Source organism: Excalfactoria chinensis, chromosome 5 (genome assembly GCF_039878825.1).
Source record: "Excalfactoria chinensis isolate bCotChi1 chromosome 5, bCotChi1.hap2, whole genome shotgun sequence".
Lineage (NCBI taxonomy): Eukaryota > Metazoa > Chordata > Aves > Galliformes > Phasianidae > Excalfactoria > Excalfactoria chinensis.
In genome coordinates, this window is record NC_092829.1 from 6,751,332 (window position 1) to 6,771,151 (window position 19,820).

Below are 19,820 nucleotides of genomic sequence, written 5' to 3' on the forward strand. Positions count from 1 at the left end.
AGGGGGGGAGACAGTGCTAAAAGAGGGCTTAGTATGCATTTAGTAATGACAAGAACAGTAAATAATCCTGCAGGTTTACAAACCTAATCCCGAATGTCTGTTTGTAGCTCTCGTGTCTCTTAGAGTCCGCTGGCAAAGATGTTAAGAGGCTGCAAAGAAAGGGCTTTTTTGTTTGTTTTTTTTTACTTTGAAATACGCAGAGAGACGGCTGGCTGACTGGCAACAGTAAGTTACATGGATGTGGCTGACCAGGACCTTGACTGAAGGCTGTGGGAGCTCCTCTTCCTCTGCCTGCAATGAGAAATGCAGTGAGGAAGGACCTGGTCGCCCCGCTTCTGTTTCGCTGTCCCCTCTGCCCAACAGTAGTTTCATTTCAATATGGCATTTTGGGGTTTTGCTTTGTTTTGTTGAACACAGAAGTTATTTTTTTTGCCCGTGCCCTGCAGCAGAACGGTTGTTTTCCTTAACAGAAGAAATCCCCGCTAAGAGCCGTGTCACATGGCGCTATTGCTTTTAAATAAGCTTTTAAGAGGTCGGACCAGATGTTGGCCACATCTGTGTTTTCATTTCGTTGAAAATTTCATTTCAACCCTTTTATTAAAGGGGAAAATGATCATTTGGAGATTGTTTGGAAAAGTTTAGCAGCTGGGAAGATCTTTCTGGTATAATAAAAGCGAAGGGGTGTACTTTCAGTGCCCCAGAGCGAGCAGATGAATGATGAGGGCTGGTAGGGCATGCTCATGACTGCCATGGAAATTCTCAGATCAAAGTGGATGCATTATTCTTTGAATCAGCATTGTGTAACACTTTTTCCTAGTGAAAGTGTTAAGCTAGAGGTTTGAAGGCTCCTTCTCATCTGAAATACTCCTTGCAGTTGATGAATGCCTATCACATAGGCAGAAGAAAGTGCTACTTGCAGGCAGACTGGATATCCTACAATTACTCCCTCGACTGCTGTTACGGGGTCTGAGAAATGCTTATTATATACAACTTGCTTCTGGATTTTTCTCTGCAATTTACCAGTTGGAGAATGAGTTTTCTGTCCCTGGTGCTAATTGATCCAATGAGAAGAACTGGCACCTAATTCACTAACAAGTTCTATTTAAAATGACATGTGAAATTGTTCATGGTGCCTGAAATTACATCATTTTCAGTCTGGCATAGTAGGGCTGTATAAGGAAACAGACATCTACTGTACTGTGCCATATTAAATTTTAAACCTCTGATCCAAAAATGTAGCAGAATACAGGGGAAGCAAGGTGTTTAATGACAAATAAAAGCAGCAGCAGTTGATTTTGGTGAGAAATTATTATTGTTCCTAAAACGCTGTGACAGTTTTAGCAGCAAATAATTTGGGGGCGCAGAGAATTTTAAGTCAAGTTGAGCTGTGACTTGAGTTCCAGAGCAGTTCTCAGACAGCACTGCAGATTGTGGTTTCCTAGCCTGATGTTCAGAACATAGCAGTGAGGGATCTTTCAGTTTGGTTCCTGTTTAATTTTGGCCCTAATGTATAAGGAGTCAGTAGTTTAGTTTATTTTTTTTCCTGAAAATCTTGAAGATAAAAGGAGCTGGTGAGACAATGAGAAGGAAAACCTCACCCTTCTGTCCTATATCTTAGTGCCTGCAGCATCTACCCAGAACACAGGAAACCCAGTTTGAGGCCAGGTTCTGCACAGTCTCCTCCAACCCAAGATGTATTACTCAGCCCCGGGCACACTCCAGCTTTCTGCTCTGGAGTTATTTTATTTTGTGTAAGTAATGAAACCTTTCTCGGAGCCAGGTGTGCAGTCTCCTGGGAAGGCATCTCAGACAGTAGACTACAGAGTTCACTCCTTGCCTCAGTGATTATTTAAGCATTTCACTCACTGGAAATTCACGTATCGGTTCCAGCAGGAGGGACTGGCAATGATGCTCGGCAGGATGCCCCGGCCTCCCGTTGGGGATGCAATGCACAACCGTTCTTCTTTGTGCTTTGCATGATTTCGGCTTGCTAAAAAATTCCAGTCAGTTATATTAAAGCTATTTTAAAGAGGTACCAAACCACTTGGATGTATTTTCTCACCTTGATTTTCCTTTCCAGCCTCAAGTGAAAGCATGCTTTCATAGAATCAAAGAACCATTAAGACTGGAAAAGACCACTAAGGTCATCTAGTCCAAATCCAACCCGTCCCCACCATACCCACTGCCCACGTCCCTCAGTGCCACATCTCCATAGTTCTTGAACACCTCCATGGACCGTGACCCCACCACTCCCTGGGCAGCTGTGCCATTGCATCACTACTCTTTCAGGGAAGATCCAGACATGCATCCTTGGGTCCCAGCCCTGTGTGTTTGGTAGTGGGTGCTTGCATGAGGAGCTGGAGGTCCCAGGGCAAGGTGTGCTCTTACTGTGCAGTGTAGAGATAAGAGCAGGAGTTAAGCGTATGCGCTGAACAATTACATAGTTAATAGTTATCACAGTCATAAAGCAAAACTTTCACACTCTGGGACTCTAAAGTACAGTTAATTTCTAAATGTTAATATCAGTGAGAAATCTTCCTGAAGGCTTTTTTAGTCATATTTGCATCAGTTTATCTGAATTGCTAAAGTTGATACTGTGTTTATAAAACAATCTCAGAAGAAAAACAAAGCAAAGTTTTGGGTGATTCCTTGTAACAGGACATTGTCTTTGGGCTGGAATTCATTCTTTGTATGATTTGATGTGGAAAGAATTAAAAACTTTCTGTTGATTAAGTTGAACTTTGAAAAGCAAACTATGAGTGCTCAGTGTCTGATATCAGTAATGCCTTTTGGGCTGAGCAGCCCAATCCTTTGCATCTCCTCAAAGAGCTCAGCCCTCATTCCCACACAGGAGTTTGCATTGTATTCCAGCCCTGTGGTTTTATCTACTTTGAGAGCTGCTCTAATGCCTGGGTTCTGCCAAGCTGAGGATCAATTGTATCTCCCAAGAATGCTGTGAATTCCTACCTTGTTGGCTCTATCCGATGTCTTTCAAGGCCCTGCTTTCTGCTCTGCAAAGAGCCACCAGCCCAGGCAACCAAAGCATTCAGCAGCCTTGGGAAGCTGAGGGGCACATGCTCAGTAATGGAGAACCATGTCCCTGAAGTTACCAAGCTGTTCCATACAATTTCCTGCTGTTGCAGATTATTGAAACTTCATTTATTTATTTTTCCTGCACATCATCAGCTTGGGTCGTCTGTTGTCCATTCTTGATTAAATGTAATGGAGATGACCAGGGAGTTGTCTTCATTCCCCAGAAGAAGTCTGTGTTGAATAATGTATTTTCTTCTCTACCTGGACTACATTAATGGTATATTACTACTGTACATTAATATGATGTGGAAAATCAATTTTCCTGCTGTAAGTTGTGCTGCTCCTAAATCAGATCTCAGTTCTTTGCTGTTATGACTTTTAATGAATAGAATGAATCTTAAAAACTCTTGTTTTCGGGATAAGTCTTAGTAAATATACAACCATAAAAATGACAGCGATGTTGTAATTACAGAAACTCATTATTGCTGCACGTTCGTTTAGACCCTTCCTGTAGCTTTCAAGTTAAGATTTGGAAACGTTTTAATAATTCCCATTTTTGAAAACAAAAATAATGCCTATTTTTACAGAACTGCTATGAGTTATGTGGTTCGAATGACTGTAGATCAGAATTAAGAGTAGACCCACGGTACGACTGTCGGTGTGGTGTATCATTCACTGCTTTGTGCTGCTTCCTTCTAAACAGAAAAGCATTTTCTAAGCCGTAATTTACAGATGAATCACCAGGATATGGACCCTGGTGAAGAAATCCATGTTATGGTGAATGAAAAATGGTGTCATCTGAAATGGCTCTCCGGGTTCATGGTGAAAACATGTGGCTGTAAATTAATAAAGAAAGGAAAAAAGGACACTTGGAAAACGTGTGGTAGATTTTTGGTCCTAAAAGAGAACCGTGCTGGCACCTGTATTATAAATCAGTTCAGAGTGGTGCATGTTGGTGTGGATCCCCTCGCATCACAAGTACTTGACGGTTTCTTAAACCTCACTGATGAATGCAGAAGGAAAAGCGAAGAAGTGTTACTTTACCATAGGACTTCAATTGCAATTGATTTTGAAGAAAACGTCTAGCTAATTAAATGTGTTCTTTTATGTAGGTGGAAATGCAGGAGATGGTGAATTAGATCTCAGTGGAATTGACGACAGTGAAATAGATAGGGTAAGATACACTTTTATCCCGAGTCTCTCTGCGTTTGGATATCTGAGAAAGAAAAACTGGTTCTTCTGTGGTGTATTCTCTCCATCTCTACCTCTTCACTCTGACAGTGCTTGCCTCTGATCTATAGAGAGGTTTGACTGATTTCAGCTATCTGGGGTCAAAGCTAATGTACATGCAAGCTGGTGAATTTAGTGCTGATTTTATGTATGTACAGGACTGCTGCTGCTGCTTTCTTACTGTGCTGGCATAGTTTCCTTTTCGAATACCTTTTATTCTTAGGAGAACTTTTAAAAGTTTGTTGGATCTGTAAAATCATTATTTAATTACAATATATTCATCTTATGAGGCTGCCATGGAAACCAGGCTGTAGGAGCAGCACGTACAGCTTCTGTGTGCTTAAAAAGATTCCCATAGCATCTTCTGGATTTATTATTATTTGTGTGGCAGCACAAGGTACCCTTTCCATAACAGCCTGAGTATAAAAGAGAGCTGTGGAAATGGCCTGTTAAAGGGCACACAGCAGGTCAGTGCATGAACACACAGTCCTCCCATCAGGGCCTGATGTCTGCTCCAGCCACTGCGCGAGTTGGAAATGAAAAGTGCAGTTTGAATGGATAACACTGATGCTAAAAGCTCCTTTTGGAGGACAGAGTCACTGAAAGCAGAAGGGTTTCATAGAGATTGCTGAGAATCGGGCTTGATCTGCTGAATATTCTTGGTGAGGAATGGAGAGGTAGGTAGGAGAGGTAGGAGAGGTAGGCAAATGCTTGGCCTGAGGGCAGCTGAGCTGGGTGTGAGGAAGAGCATGGTGGAGGTGGAGTAGAATGGGGGGCAGGGAGGCTGGTAATCTGAAAGCTCCCAGAGCTGATTCTGAAGGGCTGCAATAGAGCAGGTCAGTCTTTTAAAACAAAAACGGGGCAAGAAAATGCACCTTTTCTCTGCTTTGTAGCCCGTAGTGAGGTCATAACTCTGCTTTTATGACCTCATGTTCATTTCCATGGCAGTAGACTATAATACTGTAAGCCCAAGATTATGAACTCGCTAAAAGCATAAGAAAGATAAATAACTGAGCTATGAGGAAGAGTTTTACTATTATGACCCACCTTTAATAGAAACAGATGAAATAGTGAAATACTGGCCTGATAAACCAGCCCCTGTGCAGCTGCTTGCTCGCCCCATTTGCCCTCCAAGGAAGGACCCCTCCCTACATCAGTTTCATTTACCTGGAGTTACTTTTCTCATAAAATTCTTCTGTCTCCATTTTACTTTAGAGGAAAATCTGAACTACTAAAACCTGTAAGATGGAGAAAACTCAGATTGTTTTTCCAGCACTTAAACATTGTTTTACAAGTTTTGGGTCCGTTGCTTACAAGTGAATTATCTTCTTTATGAGGGATGATCCCGTTTGTCTGCTCCATTCTGCAGAAGTTCTTCATTGCCAGACAGCACGTGCCGTACAGAACCTTTGCTTTGCAGACAGTTGTGCTAAATGCTGGGCTTATAATTGTGTTGGAAATTGAAGGCAAGATCTATCTAGCAACCCGCCAGCCTGCTTGCTGCCTACCTGCCCACCTACCTGTTTATTTCTGTGATTTATTTGGGTAGTTCTAGGTGCTTTACAGCTCCGCACTTACTAACGATGTTGCTGTGATTAAGCAGGATTAACTGCAGGACGTTCAGATGTGTGCACTGCACCCAGCTCTCTGACATCTAGAGGACTGAACCTCCAACTGCTTTCATTCACACAAACCATTGTACTCATAATTTTGGTAACCATGCTTAAACCTTCCCAGAAACATACCTAGAAGACACATGTTTCTGTTTTGGTTTTGGTTGTGGGTTCCCATTCTGTTTTGAATTAAAGACCACCATCTCCTCTCAGAATTACTTGCAGAGAGCCATGTTGTCATGATACTCTCTTACATCATCTGCGAAAGACCATAAAAACAAGATCTAAATTAATCATGGATCGAGTATTATGATGGCATACAATGAGTCCTGGATGGTTGTCGACCGCCCCACCACAGTTTGGAAACCCAGCGCTGTGTTTTGAAAGCAGGTCATTGCTTTTCCAGCTTTAGGATTTGCTAGAAATGCTCTGATTGTTGCATCTCGGTCATGTTTTCTTATATATATATATATACATATATATATATTTCAATTAAACAAATTACCAATTGACCTCGTTAGTGGTTTTTCAGTTCAGTTTTGCGCTATGATTTTTAAGTTGATTTCTGAAAGCAGATGAACTTGTTTTGTCTTTTAGTATATACTTAACGAAACAGAAGCTCAGATAAAAGCAGAGCTGTGGATGAAAGAAAATGCAGATTATTTGAAGGAACAAAAAGGTAAGTGGATAGGAATGGAATTCTTCTTTTGGCCAGGGTTGCTGAAATATGCAGTGTGTGTAATCTTCATGCTCGTTACCCTTTTGTCATCTTTCAGAAAAGGAAGCAAGAATAGCAAAAGAGAAAGAACTTGGGATTTATAAGGAACACAAGGTATCAAACTGTGTGCTAATTGTGTCTGTTTGAAAATGTCTTGGAAATTCATTGTATCTGTTGATCACCCCGTGTAGGCTGTTTTGGGGGGGAGTGTGAAGGGACGGGTCACCACTAAACAGGCCAAACCCAGCATATTTCTATGCATTACATAAATAGAATGCTGTAACTTCTCTCAGGTAATAAGTTAAACACTTTCTTGCCCAAATGTCTATTCTGAGCTACTATTAGGAAAAATCTGAGCACATGGCAAAATCAGAGCTAGTTCTTGCATTTAGGATCACAACCCTATTGCTTACTTATTTAAATACAGTTCTTAGGACATGCCTGACTTTTTTAACGCTTGCATGGGGAATTTGTTTGTACTTGCCCTAACTTTAGCAGCTTCATCTGCTCTTGCTATAATGATTTCTTTATGGACAGCTGAAGAGGTCTTTGTTACAGCCACTTAAAGAAGTATTTAGTCGTACCTTTCATAAAGAAAGCGACAGTTATGTTAACAAGTGGCACGTCCTGTCTCCATGTTTAGCAGTTTAAAGCAACCTAATTGGCCGTATATTCACAATTTACAGCATTAGTGTTTTTTTGTAATTGAGCAAGCGACAAGTCAAATCTTCCACACGCAACTAAAATCCGTGTTCATTTTTAATGTGTGTATCTTGTATCCTTCTTTTCTGCCTAATGTGAAAGACAGAGTTTCCCACTTCCCCTAGGTATTTCAATAGCAAAAACAAAACCAGACAATGAAACACTGTTTTATGCTTCAGAGTCCCTCATTCATGCCGCCCTTCCAGGGCCGTGGAATTCTACCAGCAATTTTCAAAACTCTATAACTCTGGCACTGAGAAGCAGCCCAAACAACCCACCTTTTTGTTCTGACAACACAGGAGTTTTTCTCGAGCTGTATTGTTTCTGACAGCTCGAGTAGAACTTGATTAATATAGTGCTTTCCAATTTCAAGGTAGCACTTGACCCATGTAGGTAAACAGAGGGGCTATTATACATTAAAAAATAAATCTCCTGCGGAGCTCGGTGTTAAAACCTTCCTTTGAAAAGGAAAAGGTTGAATGAGAAACAGAAGACTTTTTCTGTGTGTTCCTAGCTAGGCATTGGTCCCAGACTGAAGTGTTCCCTGGTGTCATTTCTCTTTGTCTGGGTCTGTGCAGCATCAAACTGCCGCACAGTGTTAGCGCTGGGCTCGCAGTGCTCGGCCGAGGGAAGTTGTCTCTCTTTGTGGGCAGGTGATGTTGCTACAGCATCCTGCTTCCTCTCCAACACCATTATTGCTTCGAAAGCTGCTGCTAATTGCTGATTTTCTCCACTTCTTTCCATTTTGAGGAAGAGTTGGATGTGCAGCTTTCGGACCTCATACGAAATGCTGTTGTCAGTGCCTAGGGAAGCGCCCCAGCTTGATTCTCACTTGGAAGGTAGTTTTTAACAGAGGAATTTATTTGCGTGCTGGGTGATGTTATCAAGGTCCCTGTTCCTGTAACGGGAGCTCTTTCCATTTTTTTTCACATGTGAGAAATGGCCCACGTTGCTTTTCTGGCAGCGGTACAAATGTGCAGTCAGGAATTTGTAATAAACTGCGTGGGCATTTGGCAAAAATGGGAAAGCCTACACTGAATTCTTGTAGAAAAACAAGTCCTTTAGCCTTAGTCCTGCTGAGCCCCAGGCCAGAGAGTGCTGACCTGGCTCTGCCCCATCGCCCATCCCGTCCCCGAGTCGCCAGCACCTGTGCAGGGACTGCTGAGCTACAGGTCACCCTTCTGCTGCACAACCATTTTGTTTGTCTCTACATCACTAATTTTATATTTTAATTAAGCCAAAGAAAGCTGCAAAGAAGCGGGAGCCAATTCAAGCCAGCACAGCAGGAGAGGCAATTGAAAAGATGTTAGAACAGAAGAAAATCTCAAGTAAAATTAATTATAATGTGCTAAGGGACCTGAACAGCAAAGGAAGTAACACACCAAAGAAAGAGGATGACAGCACTGATGACAGCACCAACACCAAGAAGCTGTCAAGAAGAAAATCTATTGCCAGTAGGAATATAGCCAGCCCTGTAAACAGTGTGGGAAAAAGGTACTGCAATTGTTCATTTCTATCTCTGTCTGTGAGACTGTCTATGTATCTTTCTGAGCCAGACAATGTAGGTACTGAAACATTTGTCTGAGGCTAAAATAATGCTGGGCTCTTGTTTTTATTTATTTTGCCTGCAGTGTCACGGTGGAAACTTATTTATAGTTCTCGTATCAAAGGTCTGTTTTGGTGTGAGTTAATCATTCTGGAGGAGGAAAAAAAGAAAATCAATGGAAATTCATAAACATCAATCTTGGAGCCACAAACAGCTTTTCTTCATATATCCCTGACATTTGGTGTCCTCCCTTTCTGGGTTGTCTGTATTTGCTGACATGACACTAAATGCTCGAAAGCTTTGGCTTTTTGCTTCATTTGAAAAACACAGTTCCCATCTGTTATGACAGCTAAGCTGCTTTGATTAGCTTTTATTTTAGTTTTGTTCCAAACTTTTGTTGTTAATTGGTGACACAAATATAAAGCTTTACAGTAAATATGCTTGTCGGTTTTCTGGTCTGCATTTGCAAATGTTTTATAGTGTGATGAAAGCTACTATTTTAATGTGCAAAATATTCAGACTTGCTGGGCAGATTTGTGGTGTGCTGTAATGTGTAGAAGGAGATGGATGTGTCCTATCTGCAATATTCAACTGTTTTATTAGCCTGCAGTTCATGAAATCATGTCGGATGATCATTTGGATGATCTCTCTCTCTATAGTAGTTTCTTATTTAGTTGCTAGATATTAATTTACTGCCTAAAAGATGTTGTTTTTTGCTTCCAAGGCCCTACACCACCAGGAAATTCAGACATTTAATACAGAAATGCTAGATGGTGTCTTCATATTGTTGTTTGGAGGGTGAAGGGCAGGGGGTGGATGGAGGGAGCAGGGGAGAGCTGGGGTTGGTGATAGCACTGCTTGCAGCAGCACTGGAGTGGGCAGAGCTCATGGGAGGGGGCTTGGGGCTATCAGAAGTGAGAATGAGAAAGGAGCTGCAGCTGGAGGTGCTTCAGGTATGATATTTTCCCTTCCTAAATGAAGCAGTTTGAGGGGAGAGAAAGGCGACTAGAAGATGTGAGAATTCATCTATTGGCAAAGGAGTGAGAACGTAGCATACTTGCAGAGGTAAAGCTGGGTGGGCTGGTATGGATATGGCTATACACAAAGCCATTACTATGACCTGGTTTGCACTTGGCTAATTACATTGACTTTGGCCAATGCTTTTAACTTCTCAGACAGAGTTGTGTCTACCCTCACTTTCACTGGGATACAGATTTTTGCAATGTAACAAATGTCTTTTGTTTTTCTGCTCTTCCTTCTTTACTCTGTGTTTTATCAAAGTGGCTTCATCCTCACTCAGCTTCTCACCTCTCTAATACCAACAGCTTTCCAATTCGTTATTCAGTGAGGATTTCAGTTTCCTATGTAAGTTGCTACTTCATGTCATGTATAATGACCTAAACACACGTATTTTCTAATAGAAGGAAAGTGAAGATGCATTCAGGATTATCTCACAGCATTGGCTTATGGGTTTTTTTTGTATTTAACAGGCATAGTGAGTCATATTTCTGCAGTTTTTAGTGAAGCGTGGCTCTGATGCAGTTAGCAAAAATGGAATGCTGTGATGGGCAATATGGGCTTGTGAGGAACCCATTGCTTTTCAGGACTTAGCAGTAATATGAGCACCCGAGATGCTTCAGCATATCCATCCCATGTCCCTCTGAGACCTGCTTTTTAGCAGCGCTGGGCACTTAGAGCTCCTGTTGAAGCCAGCGAGTTAAACCCTTAACAGGTGTTAAACTCTTTGGAAAATCATGCCATAAATATTTAATTTAACAGTGGTGCAACTTGAAAAGGTCTCTAAATAAATACACAAATCAGTATTTTCCAAAAGCAGCTAATAAAATGTGTTTATTTTTCCTCTTGAGTGCCTAAAGTACGTCCTTAAGATGCATAACAGTTTCCTGATGATGATTAGCAGATCTTAGATACAATGAATTTTGCAGCAGAGCACTTCAGAGAAGGTTGGTGATACATGCAGATACGTGGTTAAGATTTTGCACTCCAGAAGTAGGCAGCGTTCCTGATTAAATAATATCAAGGACTTGGCAAACCATTTGTTTTTTTATTTCTTACTGTTCAAAAATTTATGACATACTTTTGATTTTCTTTATTTTTTGCTGGTAGTCTGAACGCCGTGTCTTTAAAATGGCATGCATAAATTTCTGTGTTTCACATTGTTCTAATATGCCATGCATTCATTTCCTTTGTTCAGCATTGTTCCTCTGAGAGGTGAACGGCTAAATACTTTCCCAGTGATACAAAAATAATAGCAATTTATATGCAATTAATAATAATAAAAACCCGGAACATTGCTCATTAGAAAATGAATGAAGCACATAATGTAGCGTTATCCAGGAGGTATTTGTAGAGTTCTTGTTAACTGTTTTGGTTTGTAGTGATTTACAGTCCAGCCCATTCAGCTTTGTGTGTCTGAAATATTTAGCAAGCTCTATGTGACTGCAGCAGCACCTTGCACAACTGTGCTTTGCTGCAATCCTTTAGTTTGTGGGAGATGTAGTCAGGATTTAAAGAGCAGCTGATTTAGTCCTGATCCCAATTAGAACTAGGAAAGGTATACTGCTTCTTGGTGATTAAAGCACTACTCCTGTAAAGGTATTAGATTAGGAGAGTAGATTTGATTGCTTTCCGTGTTCAAGCAGTGGTCCTATAAACACAGCTGACTTTGTTACATGTCTCAGAAACCATCTTCCTATGCAATATGTAGCACCTTGGAAGCAGCAGGTTTACCTCCATTTTTCAAGTTGCCTCTTGCTGTAAAATATGCTGCACTTGTATTTCTGGGAAGAGGTCTTCAGATCTTCAAGTTGCCACAGCCAGATGTGGTGTGGTGTCTTTGTTTTCTGATGTGATGTAAAATAGCAGTTAGTGAGCAGCGTTACTCAGTTAAGTCTTGTAAGAAGTTGTTGGCCTGCAGGAAATTTGTGAAGCATTGGAATGCTGACCATCCTCATGGAGCATGATGGGATGGTCTTTCACTCACATCAAAGCAATTAAAATCAGCATTAACTTAATAGTTACTTGGAGCCAAAGAACATATCGTTCACCTCAACGTTATTTCTTCCCAATTCACCACTATTTTCAAAAGCAAACTGGATTTTTGAATAGTTTTCTTTACCATGAATAGAATCACAGAATGGCCTGGGTTGAAAAGGACCACAATGATCATCCAGTTCCAACCCCCTGCTGTGTGCAGGGTCACCAACCACCAACCCAGGCTGCCCAGAGCCACATCCAGCCTGGCCTTGAATGCCTGCAGGGATGGGGCATCCACAGCCTCCTTGGGCAGCCTGTCCCAGTGCGTCACCACCCTCTGTGTGAAAAACTGAATACTGTGCCACTTTCTGAGTATTAGAAAAGGACGTGCATTTTTATAGAAACATTTTCCCTAAATATACTGGGGTTGCACTTAATGTATCTGTCAAGATGGTGTAAAAATAGTAAAAACACTGTAAGCAATTTTAGGAAAGTTTGTTTTGTGTGAATATATTTCACTGCATTTCTCAGTACATCGGGTTAGGGGTTTTGTTTTTGGTTCTGGTGGTTATCGTGGTTGCTGCTTCAGAAGCAAAAGCTATTTCATTGTGTGTTACAGAGATGTGGCACAGTGGTTATTACCGTAATAGAGATTGCGACTTTAATTTCAATGACCAGTTACACATTTTATCTTCACTAATGTCTCCTGTGCATATGAAACAGGCGTCACAGAAGACGAATGTGTTGAACTCCTAGAGAAAAGCAATTGCCACTTGGAGCTACTTAAAACTTAAACTCCAGTTTGAGCTTCAAGTCCACTAAAAACAGAGCGTGCAAGCTTTTGGTTGGAAGCTAAATAATTTATTTTGTATTTGCTTGAGCTGAATCTTGCTTGCAAAGTGAAATGTGTTGTTCCAAGAAAATGTGGGAACAAAAAAGCTTTCAAGTCACTACTTTTTAAAAATTTTATGCCCGTTTATTGCCGTGTACTTGAAATTGGTAACGATATTGGAGAGGACGGGATATATCATCAGGGGAATAAATGTGTCAGGTTAATCTCCTAAAGAATTTGCCTTGGAAGAAGTGGAGCAGGACTGCAAAGCACAGCTGAATCCACTGTGATGAAACAAGGTTGTTCTGAATGGAAGCATATGAATATGTAGTAGAAAACCAGACAAAAGCCCTTGGTAGAGATTTCAGGTTTGATTAAATTTTGAGCTTCACCACCAAGTTCTCTACATGGTCTCACCTGTGTCCTTATGCTGGTAATGTTCCCCCCAGCAGGATACGGTGCACAGTGCCTGGGGCTGCAGGGCTCAGTCCTGGCCTTAAGGGATGCTTTGGCTCAGCATTTGCTCCAGCCATGTTTTTTTGTTGACTTCTCAGGGAATATCACAACCCCAGAAAAATTAGCTTGGAAAAGAGGAGGCTCTGAGGAGACCTCACTGAGGCCTTCCAGTACCTGAAAGCTTACACACAGGAGAGGGACTGACTTATTACACAGTCTAATAGCGATAGGACAAGAGGGAGTGGCTTTAAATTAAAAGAGAGGAGATTTATCTTAGATGTTAGGTAAGAAATTTACTCAGAGGATGGTGAGGCCCTGGCACTGCTGCCCAAAACTGCTGCCCTGGAGGTGCCCAAAGCCATGGTTGGGGCTCTGGGCAGCATGAGCTGGAAGATGGCAGTCCTGCTATGGCAGGGGGTTAGAGATGGATGATCTTTAAGGTCCCCTCCAACATAAGACGTTCTGTGATTCTATAATTATATGAAAAAGCTCCTTTCTTACAAGTGAGAATGTACAGAATGCTTTCTACAGCCTCATGTTTGGCATCTCGTTTAAACACAATAGGTTGCCTGGTACTTTCTTGGCTCTGGTTGAAGTCAGATTCCTGTGAGGGGTAAAATAAGAGCAGAAGCCTAATTTACTAATTTTTGGTAAAGTTGTTCAAGAGAAAAAGCATTGGCAGCTGCAGGCTTTGGCCCTCCCTGGGTGCTTGGTCTGGGTGTGCAAAGGCAGCAAGCGCTGTGCACTGTGCTTGGCCTGACAGTGCCTCTTCCATGTAATTATTAACCCTGCAAGCATCTGGCAGAGCCTGTCTGTTCTTTTCCTGGGAGTAGGAAGAGAAGAAGCCCCACATCCAGGATTACTGATAGTGACAACTCTTTATTTTCAGTTGTGCTGCCCAGGTGGGTGCTGAGTGCTGTACCACTGCACTGATGCTAATCCAGCTGCAAGTCTGAGTGGCCATGATGCTTGTTCTACATTTGCTATGGCTTATGATTTATTTTTATAAACTCAAAGCAGACATTTATTTTTTTTTAATGCACAGTACTTTTAGTTTATTTTATGTTATGAGACTGGTATTTGTGGAGGGGTAGAGGGTGAACTCAGTTTTTCCAGATGACTTGGATCAATCCAGAACTGCATGAGACAAAACTCAGTTTGAGTAATCCAAGGGATGCCCCAGTGTCTGAAAAACCATGAAAGTGATATTTCTATCATGTTTCTAGCTATCCTTTATGCCAAATAGACTCAAGTAGTCATTCATTAATTCAAGAATGTATGCATCTGTAAACCCTTGATTTATTGTGTATAGAAGCGAGTTGTTACAGAACCTCTTCCATTAGGAAAAATAACATTGCAGCAATAGTTTAAGAGATTTGGAAGAGGGTATCTGAGAGGCCCTTTGGTTGTAGGGGGCACAGTGGGGCCTGGTGGGCTGCTGGGCATCCTCAAGGATACCCATGGGCAAGCTCTTCATGATGAAGCTGAGCTGCTCAGGAGGGAGAAGTCCTCGTGTCTGGCAGATATTAGGCTTTTGAAAGTCTTTTCTGTACCAACTTTAGTATGTATTCTCCTTACAAATTGGTCCTTTGAGATGAGATCTTAAGAGTGTTTTTATATTCTTTAATTTTTCTACCATTAATTTTTATTTTTTTCAGTATTGCCTTCAGCTCTTTATCTAATTTACCTTTGATAGGCTGTTTTTTCCCCCCTCTGCTTTGAAGTCTATTACATGGCTTGGAATTCATATGTATTACTCAAAGTGAGATATTAAACTTTATTCTCATCTTACGCAGAGCTTCAGGCCTTCTTTTCTTATGTGACAAACGTGCTAGCACAAATTCCCCAACAGAGAGAAAATTCCTTACAGAAGATACTGGGATCACGCGTTGAGATGGTAGTTAGGAGTTTGTTCTGTAGCATGATTACATTTGGTTGGCGTATCGGTGCTTCCTCCGTTAGCACTCACTTGTTGGCTGTAGGATTATCCACTTCTTGTTCCTGGGTATGAACGTGCATGTGAGAGCCTTCCCATGTGGGCATATGGCGTCACAGTTTGAATCTTCTGCACTCGGTAAATAAATTCTCCAACCACTCTGACGTAACTGTTTTCTTATGTGATTCCTGCTTTGAGAAATTCTGTGGAGTGTAATTTGATGTGTGTTTGTGCTTTGCCGTGGTGTGTAATCATTTAAATCAAAGGTTAATCAAAATGATTAGTCATTTTAAACAGGAAAACGGTGACATTTGATAAGTACCACCACTTAAAATAAATCTTGTAAGTATTTTCCAGTCTTGTAACTTTAGAGGGACACGTTTATGCAAATGATGGTTAGCATTTTATTTACAAAAAAAACCCCAAAAAACAAAACGAAACAAAAAAAAAAGCCAAGAAGAAATGAATTCAACCCTTTCAAGCCTCTGCTTTTCAATTCATGCATCTGCATTAGCCAAGGCTTTGTCTTAGTCTGGCTTTACCAAGGGCCTTGGAAGGAACTGACGTGCATTTATTTGCTTGTTCACAGTAAGTTTGAGCTGTTGATTTAGTAAAGCCCATCGGAGCGCTGTAGCCTGGCTGGACGTGCAGGTTCCTGCTCTTCATGTGAGCTGAGAAGCCCTTTCTAAGGTGCTCAACTAGACTCAAGAGTTGGGGAGAAACTCATCAGTCCCAACGTTTTGTAAAGTGAACGTGTGTGCTGAAATCTGCGAGTGCTCAAATCAGCTCCTCACTAAGTGAGAACAGGGGAGGAGAAATGCATTTCTTTTGTATATAGCACTGACGTGAGCATACGCTGAGCTAGGCAGCAGCCACCGAGACAACTGGGAGAGAGGAGCCAAGAGAAAGGTGTTTCTCTCCCTCCAACTCTTCACACTGAGATGAGGCAGAAGGAAAGGGACTCTTTTAAAACTACCCGTCCAACAGCTGGGAGCGTTTGTCTGGACTTGATGTTTACTCTGGTTGCTCCAGCTGTTTAGAAGATCAGTTCCGTAAAAGTTCTGGAGTCATTTGTTTTAGAGCACTGGAATTTAAGACACTAAAATTTCAGTACTGCAATAAAGCTGTCTGTATTTTTGTCTCTGTAAAATATAATCGGAGGCAAAAGCCCCTGGTATGGCTCAATGATAGGAGAAATAGCATTAAAAAGCTTTCTCAATGTGAACCAATTGATGTAAGTTCAGTGATGCTGCAAATCATCTCTAGTTGTACATCATTCATTAAGAGCATTCAAATTTTATAGTACAGACTTTTAATGTTGTCAGAATTTGGCTTAGTGTAAGCGTAAGGGAATATGCTGTGTTGCCACGGCAGAGGAGTATTCCTGAGCTGTTTAATCTTATGAGATACTTGGAGAACCTTATAAAAATAAACCCTTCAAGGTAGAGTGAAGACACTCATAGTGTTGTGTGAGCGTTTCGGCTGTCACAGGTTTCTGCCAAATTCAGTGCTTGGCTCCATTTGCCCACAGTGATTAGAATGCCTTCAATTTAGAACTAAAAAGGCATTGATCTGGCTGACCTTGTGGCCCAGAGCCAGGTCAAGGTTCCTTCTTTTTACAGCAGCCTTGTTGTTTGTTTAATATAAATTAGATATTGCTTTTCCGCCTCCCACTCAAGAAAACGGTCTCCTTGTTGGATCCCAGGGGAGGTCAGCTGGGCAGTGCAAGAATGCAGATGGATTTTTGTGACTGTCTGAAGTAATTTCACCTTCCATCGAAGACCAAGGAGGAGCAGATTTAGCCCAGAAGATAATTTTGCATGAAACTTGTATTACGAGCTCCTTGTTTGTCTATATTCTCATTTTCAGGTTTATTAGAAGAAAATGCTCTGTGATCCTTTTCTTCCAAATTGGGCTTGGTATGTCCAGCAGGAGGCTTAATATAAATGTGTTTGCACACTTTAATGGTGTCTTAGCAATTGTTGTACATGATTTGGGGGAGGAGGGTGGAGGGAAAGAAGCAAGGAAATACAAAGTGTGATGGCTCTTGGTGTCCAAACCTAAAGGTGTATGTTCTGCTGTCGCAGCCAAGACTGCTTGGGTGCTGAGAAACGCTCACATTGTTATTCTGTAGATTTTTATCTCTTTTATTTTATGAATAGAAAACGGTTGATTTCTGAATTTGTTTCCCTTGATTCTAGTCCAGCAGGGTCTGTTTGTTGATCTTTGCAGTTTGTATTTGCTCATTTTCTTAATATAAGACAAGGGAAGAATCTAAACATAAAGCTGATGTGCTTTACGTTGGCCACTGAAGTTGAGTTTTCAGTGGATATTTATTAAGTACTTCAAAGAAATGGGACAAAACAAGTAAAAAATTGCCTTGTTCTCTGTAGGATAGGCCGTGTGTTATTCTTCAATATTGATACCCAAACTGGGAGAGCAGCTACAGGAAGCATTTTATTTCTTGATGTTTGCATACGTTACCAGACTGGGTAACCGCCAGTCATTATGTGGTTGTGATGGCTGTTCTTTCACAACAGCTGGATGAAATATTGGGAAGTTATGGCAGTTGGTTGTAAAACTTGAGGTACTGTGTTGCTCACGGAACATTTAGAACCTGCATAATTAGTTTTAAATTGGCCACTGTACTGTAACTCAGTCGTTTATGTAAGTGCTGTTCCATTACCCAGTGATGTTGCTGGCGTGCTGACTGATTTCAGCTTTACCTTGTTGCATTTGTTGCTAAAAATAGGATAAAATGCACTGAGATGACTTCTAAATGTGTTCTTGAAAGATATATACAGCAAATTCAACTTCCCTGTTGTTGAATTTCCGATTCATTCTAAGTCAGAAGTTCCCAGCATTTCCACCCTCCTTCAGCAGTGGACTGAACAAACTGATTGCTGTGTTCAGCATTTGCAGCAACCAAGCTAACTTCCTCACCCTCTCTAGAACAGCACATGTTCTCTCATGTATACCCCGACTGCGTGACTCGGAAAGGTGCAAGGGAGCAAACCACTGACTTCTGCATATGTTTTCCTCTCCCCCCATGTTATTTACACTGGAAAATAAACCTGTGCTGCTACAGAGGTGGGATGGGATTGTATAGCCTATAGTATAAATGGACCTAAACCTTGCAGCCCATCTTCCCAGTGCACATTCAAGTGAAGATCCTCTCATTCTGTGTGCCCTTGCAAGGCATCACGTGGCTCAGCAGCTGCCAAAACTGCAAGTGTGCAGAGATGTTGCTTTTCAAGCAGGACTGTGGCAGCTGGCAAGGAAAGGATGCAATGAGGGACATGAGGTGTGACAGATCTGGAGTCTGTAGTGGTATTCAAACTTGAATGGTCAAGCATAGGAAGAACCTTGGACACAGCACTGTGAGGTCCCATTGAGGATAGAAGTACTGGGCATACATTGCTAGTCTGATATCTCTGTATTCAGAAACTGTTTTAAATGTGGTATTTAAATGAAAGAAATACATTTACAGAATAGTTGTCTTTTAGAAGTTATCAGTTTATTTAATCTGAGTGTTTGGGGATCTGAAATGGGAAGGAACACCGTGCAGATTTGGAAGGAGAATGAAATGGCTGGAGTATTTATTTTATAAGGTTATCTTTGCTCGACTAGGGTGATGGTGTGGTAGCTTTAATAGGAAAAAAATGGTGTTGTGCACTTCTGCATGGGTTTTATCTTGTAGCAGTAAAAAAACAGATAACTTGGAATCCTAACTAAAACATTGAGCAGCACAATCATCAGATTGCAGTTCAATCAATCAATCAGCTGATGAATTAATAGCGGAGATTAAAATCAGCAGAGAATCAAGTGATTAGATGGAGAGAAGCAAAGCAGAAATCAGGGTGTTCTAGGATGTGGGACTGGTCACTGCAGGGCAGGAAGGTGGGATATGCAGTGAGCATCACCTGCTGCCCAGCTCCTGGAGGCTGCAGGTGGGCCCTCCCAGTTATTGAGTTAAAAAGTCACTCCATGGGTTAATTTTGTGCCTAAGCACACTACTTAGATGACGTTGATTTAGACACTTGCTCTTTTTCTATTTATTTTCTGCCAAATGAACTGTGTGCAAGCCCTCTTTATTAAGCAATATTGGCTTCGAAAATGATCAGCAAATATAGCACGTCTTAAACATGTTTGCACTTCATTCATACCTTTTAAAATATTGCAGGGAAAAAAAAAAGATTATGGGAACAAAGTGGAAGAAAAGTTAACTCTTTGTGCAGGTTTTTTATGGAGCATTTCAGGTAGAACACCCTGGGTTGTTCATGTTGCTGATTGATGCCTCCTGTAGACTTCTTATGGGCATTCCTCCATCAGGCTGTGCCCTCTGCAGCCTCTCCTCCTCCAGGTAATGTTTAGGACATTAGGATCGTTAATGTCTCACAGTAACGTGCTGTTATGTTTATTGCTGATGTGTTTGTTTATGATACAGGCTATGTCTCTTCAAATCCTCTAAATGCATTGGTGAAACTTGAGCTTTCTTTTCCTATGACTTGGTCCAGTCCAAATGATATTTTCACCTCTGGATAATATGGAACATAAAATCTGACATTAAGAACCAATAATTTTTTATATGACTTCTATTTAAAATCAGAACATACTGTACTCCTAAACTATAAGAGAGGACTTGATGAAAAAGCTTCAGTCTCATCGTAGGATATATTCTGAATACAGAGATGTTCTGATGTTGTACTGATATCACTCAGTGGGGAAGTATTGGTGGTAGGTGGACAGTGGGACTG

At 41.2% G+C, this 19,820-nt stretch overlaps 1 protein-coding gene across 1 annotated transcript in view; it reads left to right on the top strand.

Moving 5' to 3' along the window:
• BRF1 (BRF1 general transcription factor IIIB subunit) overlaps nucleotides 1-19,820 on the top strand; it is a 171,133-nt gene that overhangs the window by 110,060 nt on the left and 41,253 nt on the right. Inside the window, exons 12-15 of the mRNA XM_072337071.1 lie at nucleotides 4,146-4,207; nucleotides 6,474-6,555; nucleotides 6,653-6,708; nucleotides 8,534-8,790. Coding sequence (XP_072193172.1) covers nucleotides 4,146-4,207; nucleotides 6,474-6,555; nucleotides 6,653-6,708; nucleotides 8,534-8,790 — 457 coding nt within the window. The remainder of the gene's footprint in view (nucleotides 1-4,145; nucleotides 4,208-6,473; nucleotides 6,556-6,652; nucleotides 6,709-8,533; nucleotides 8,791-19,820) is intronic.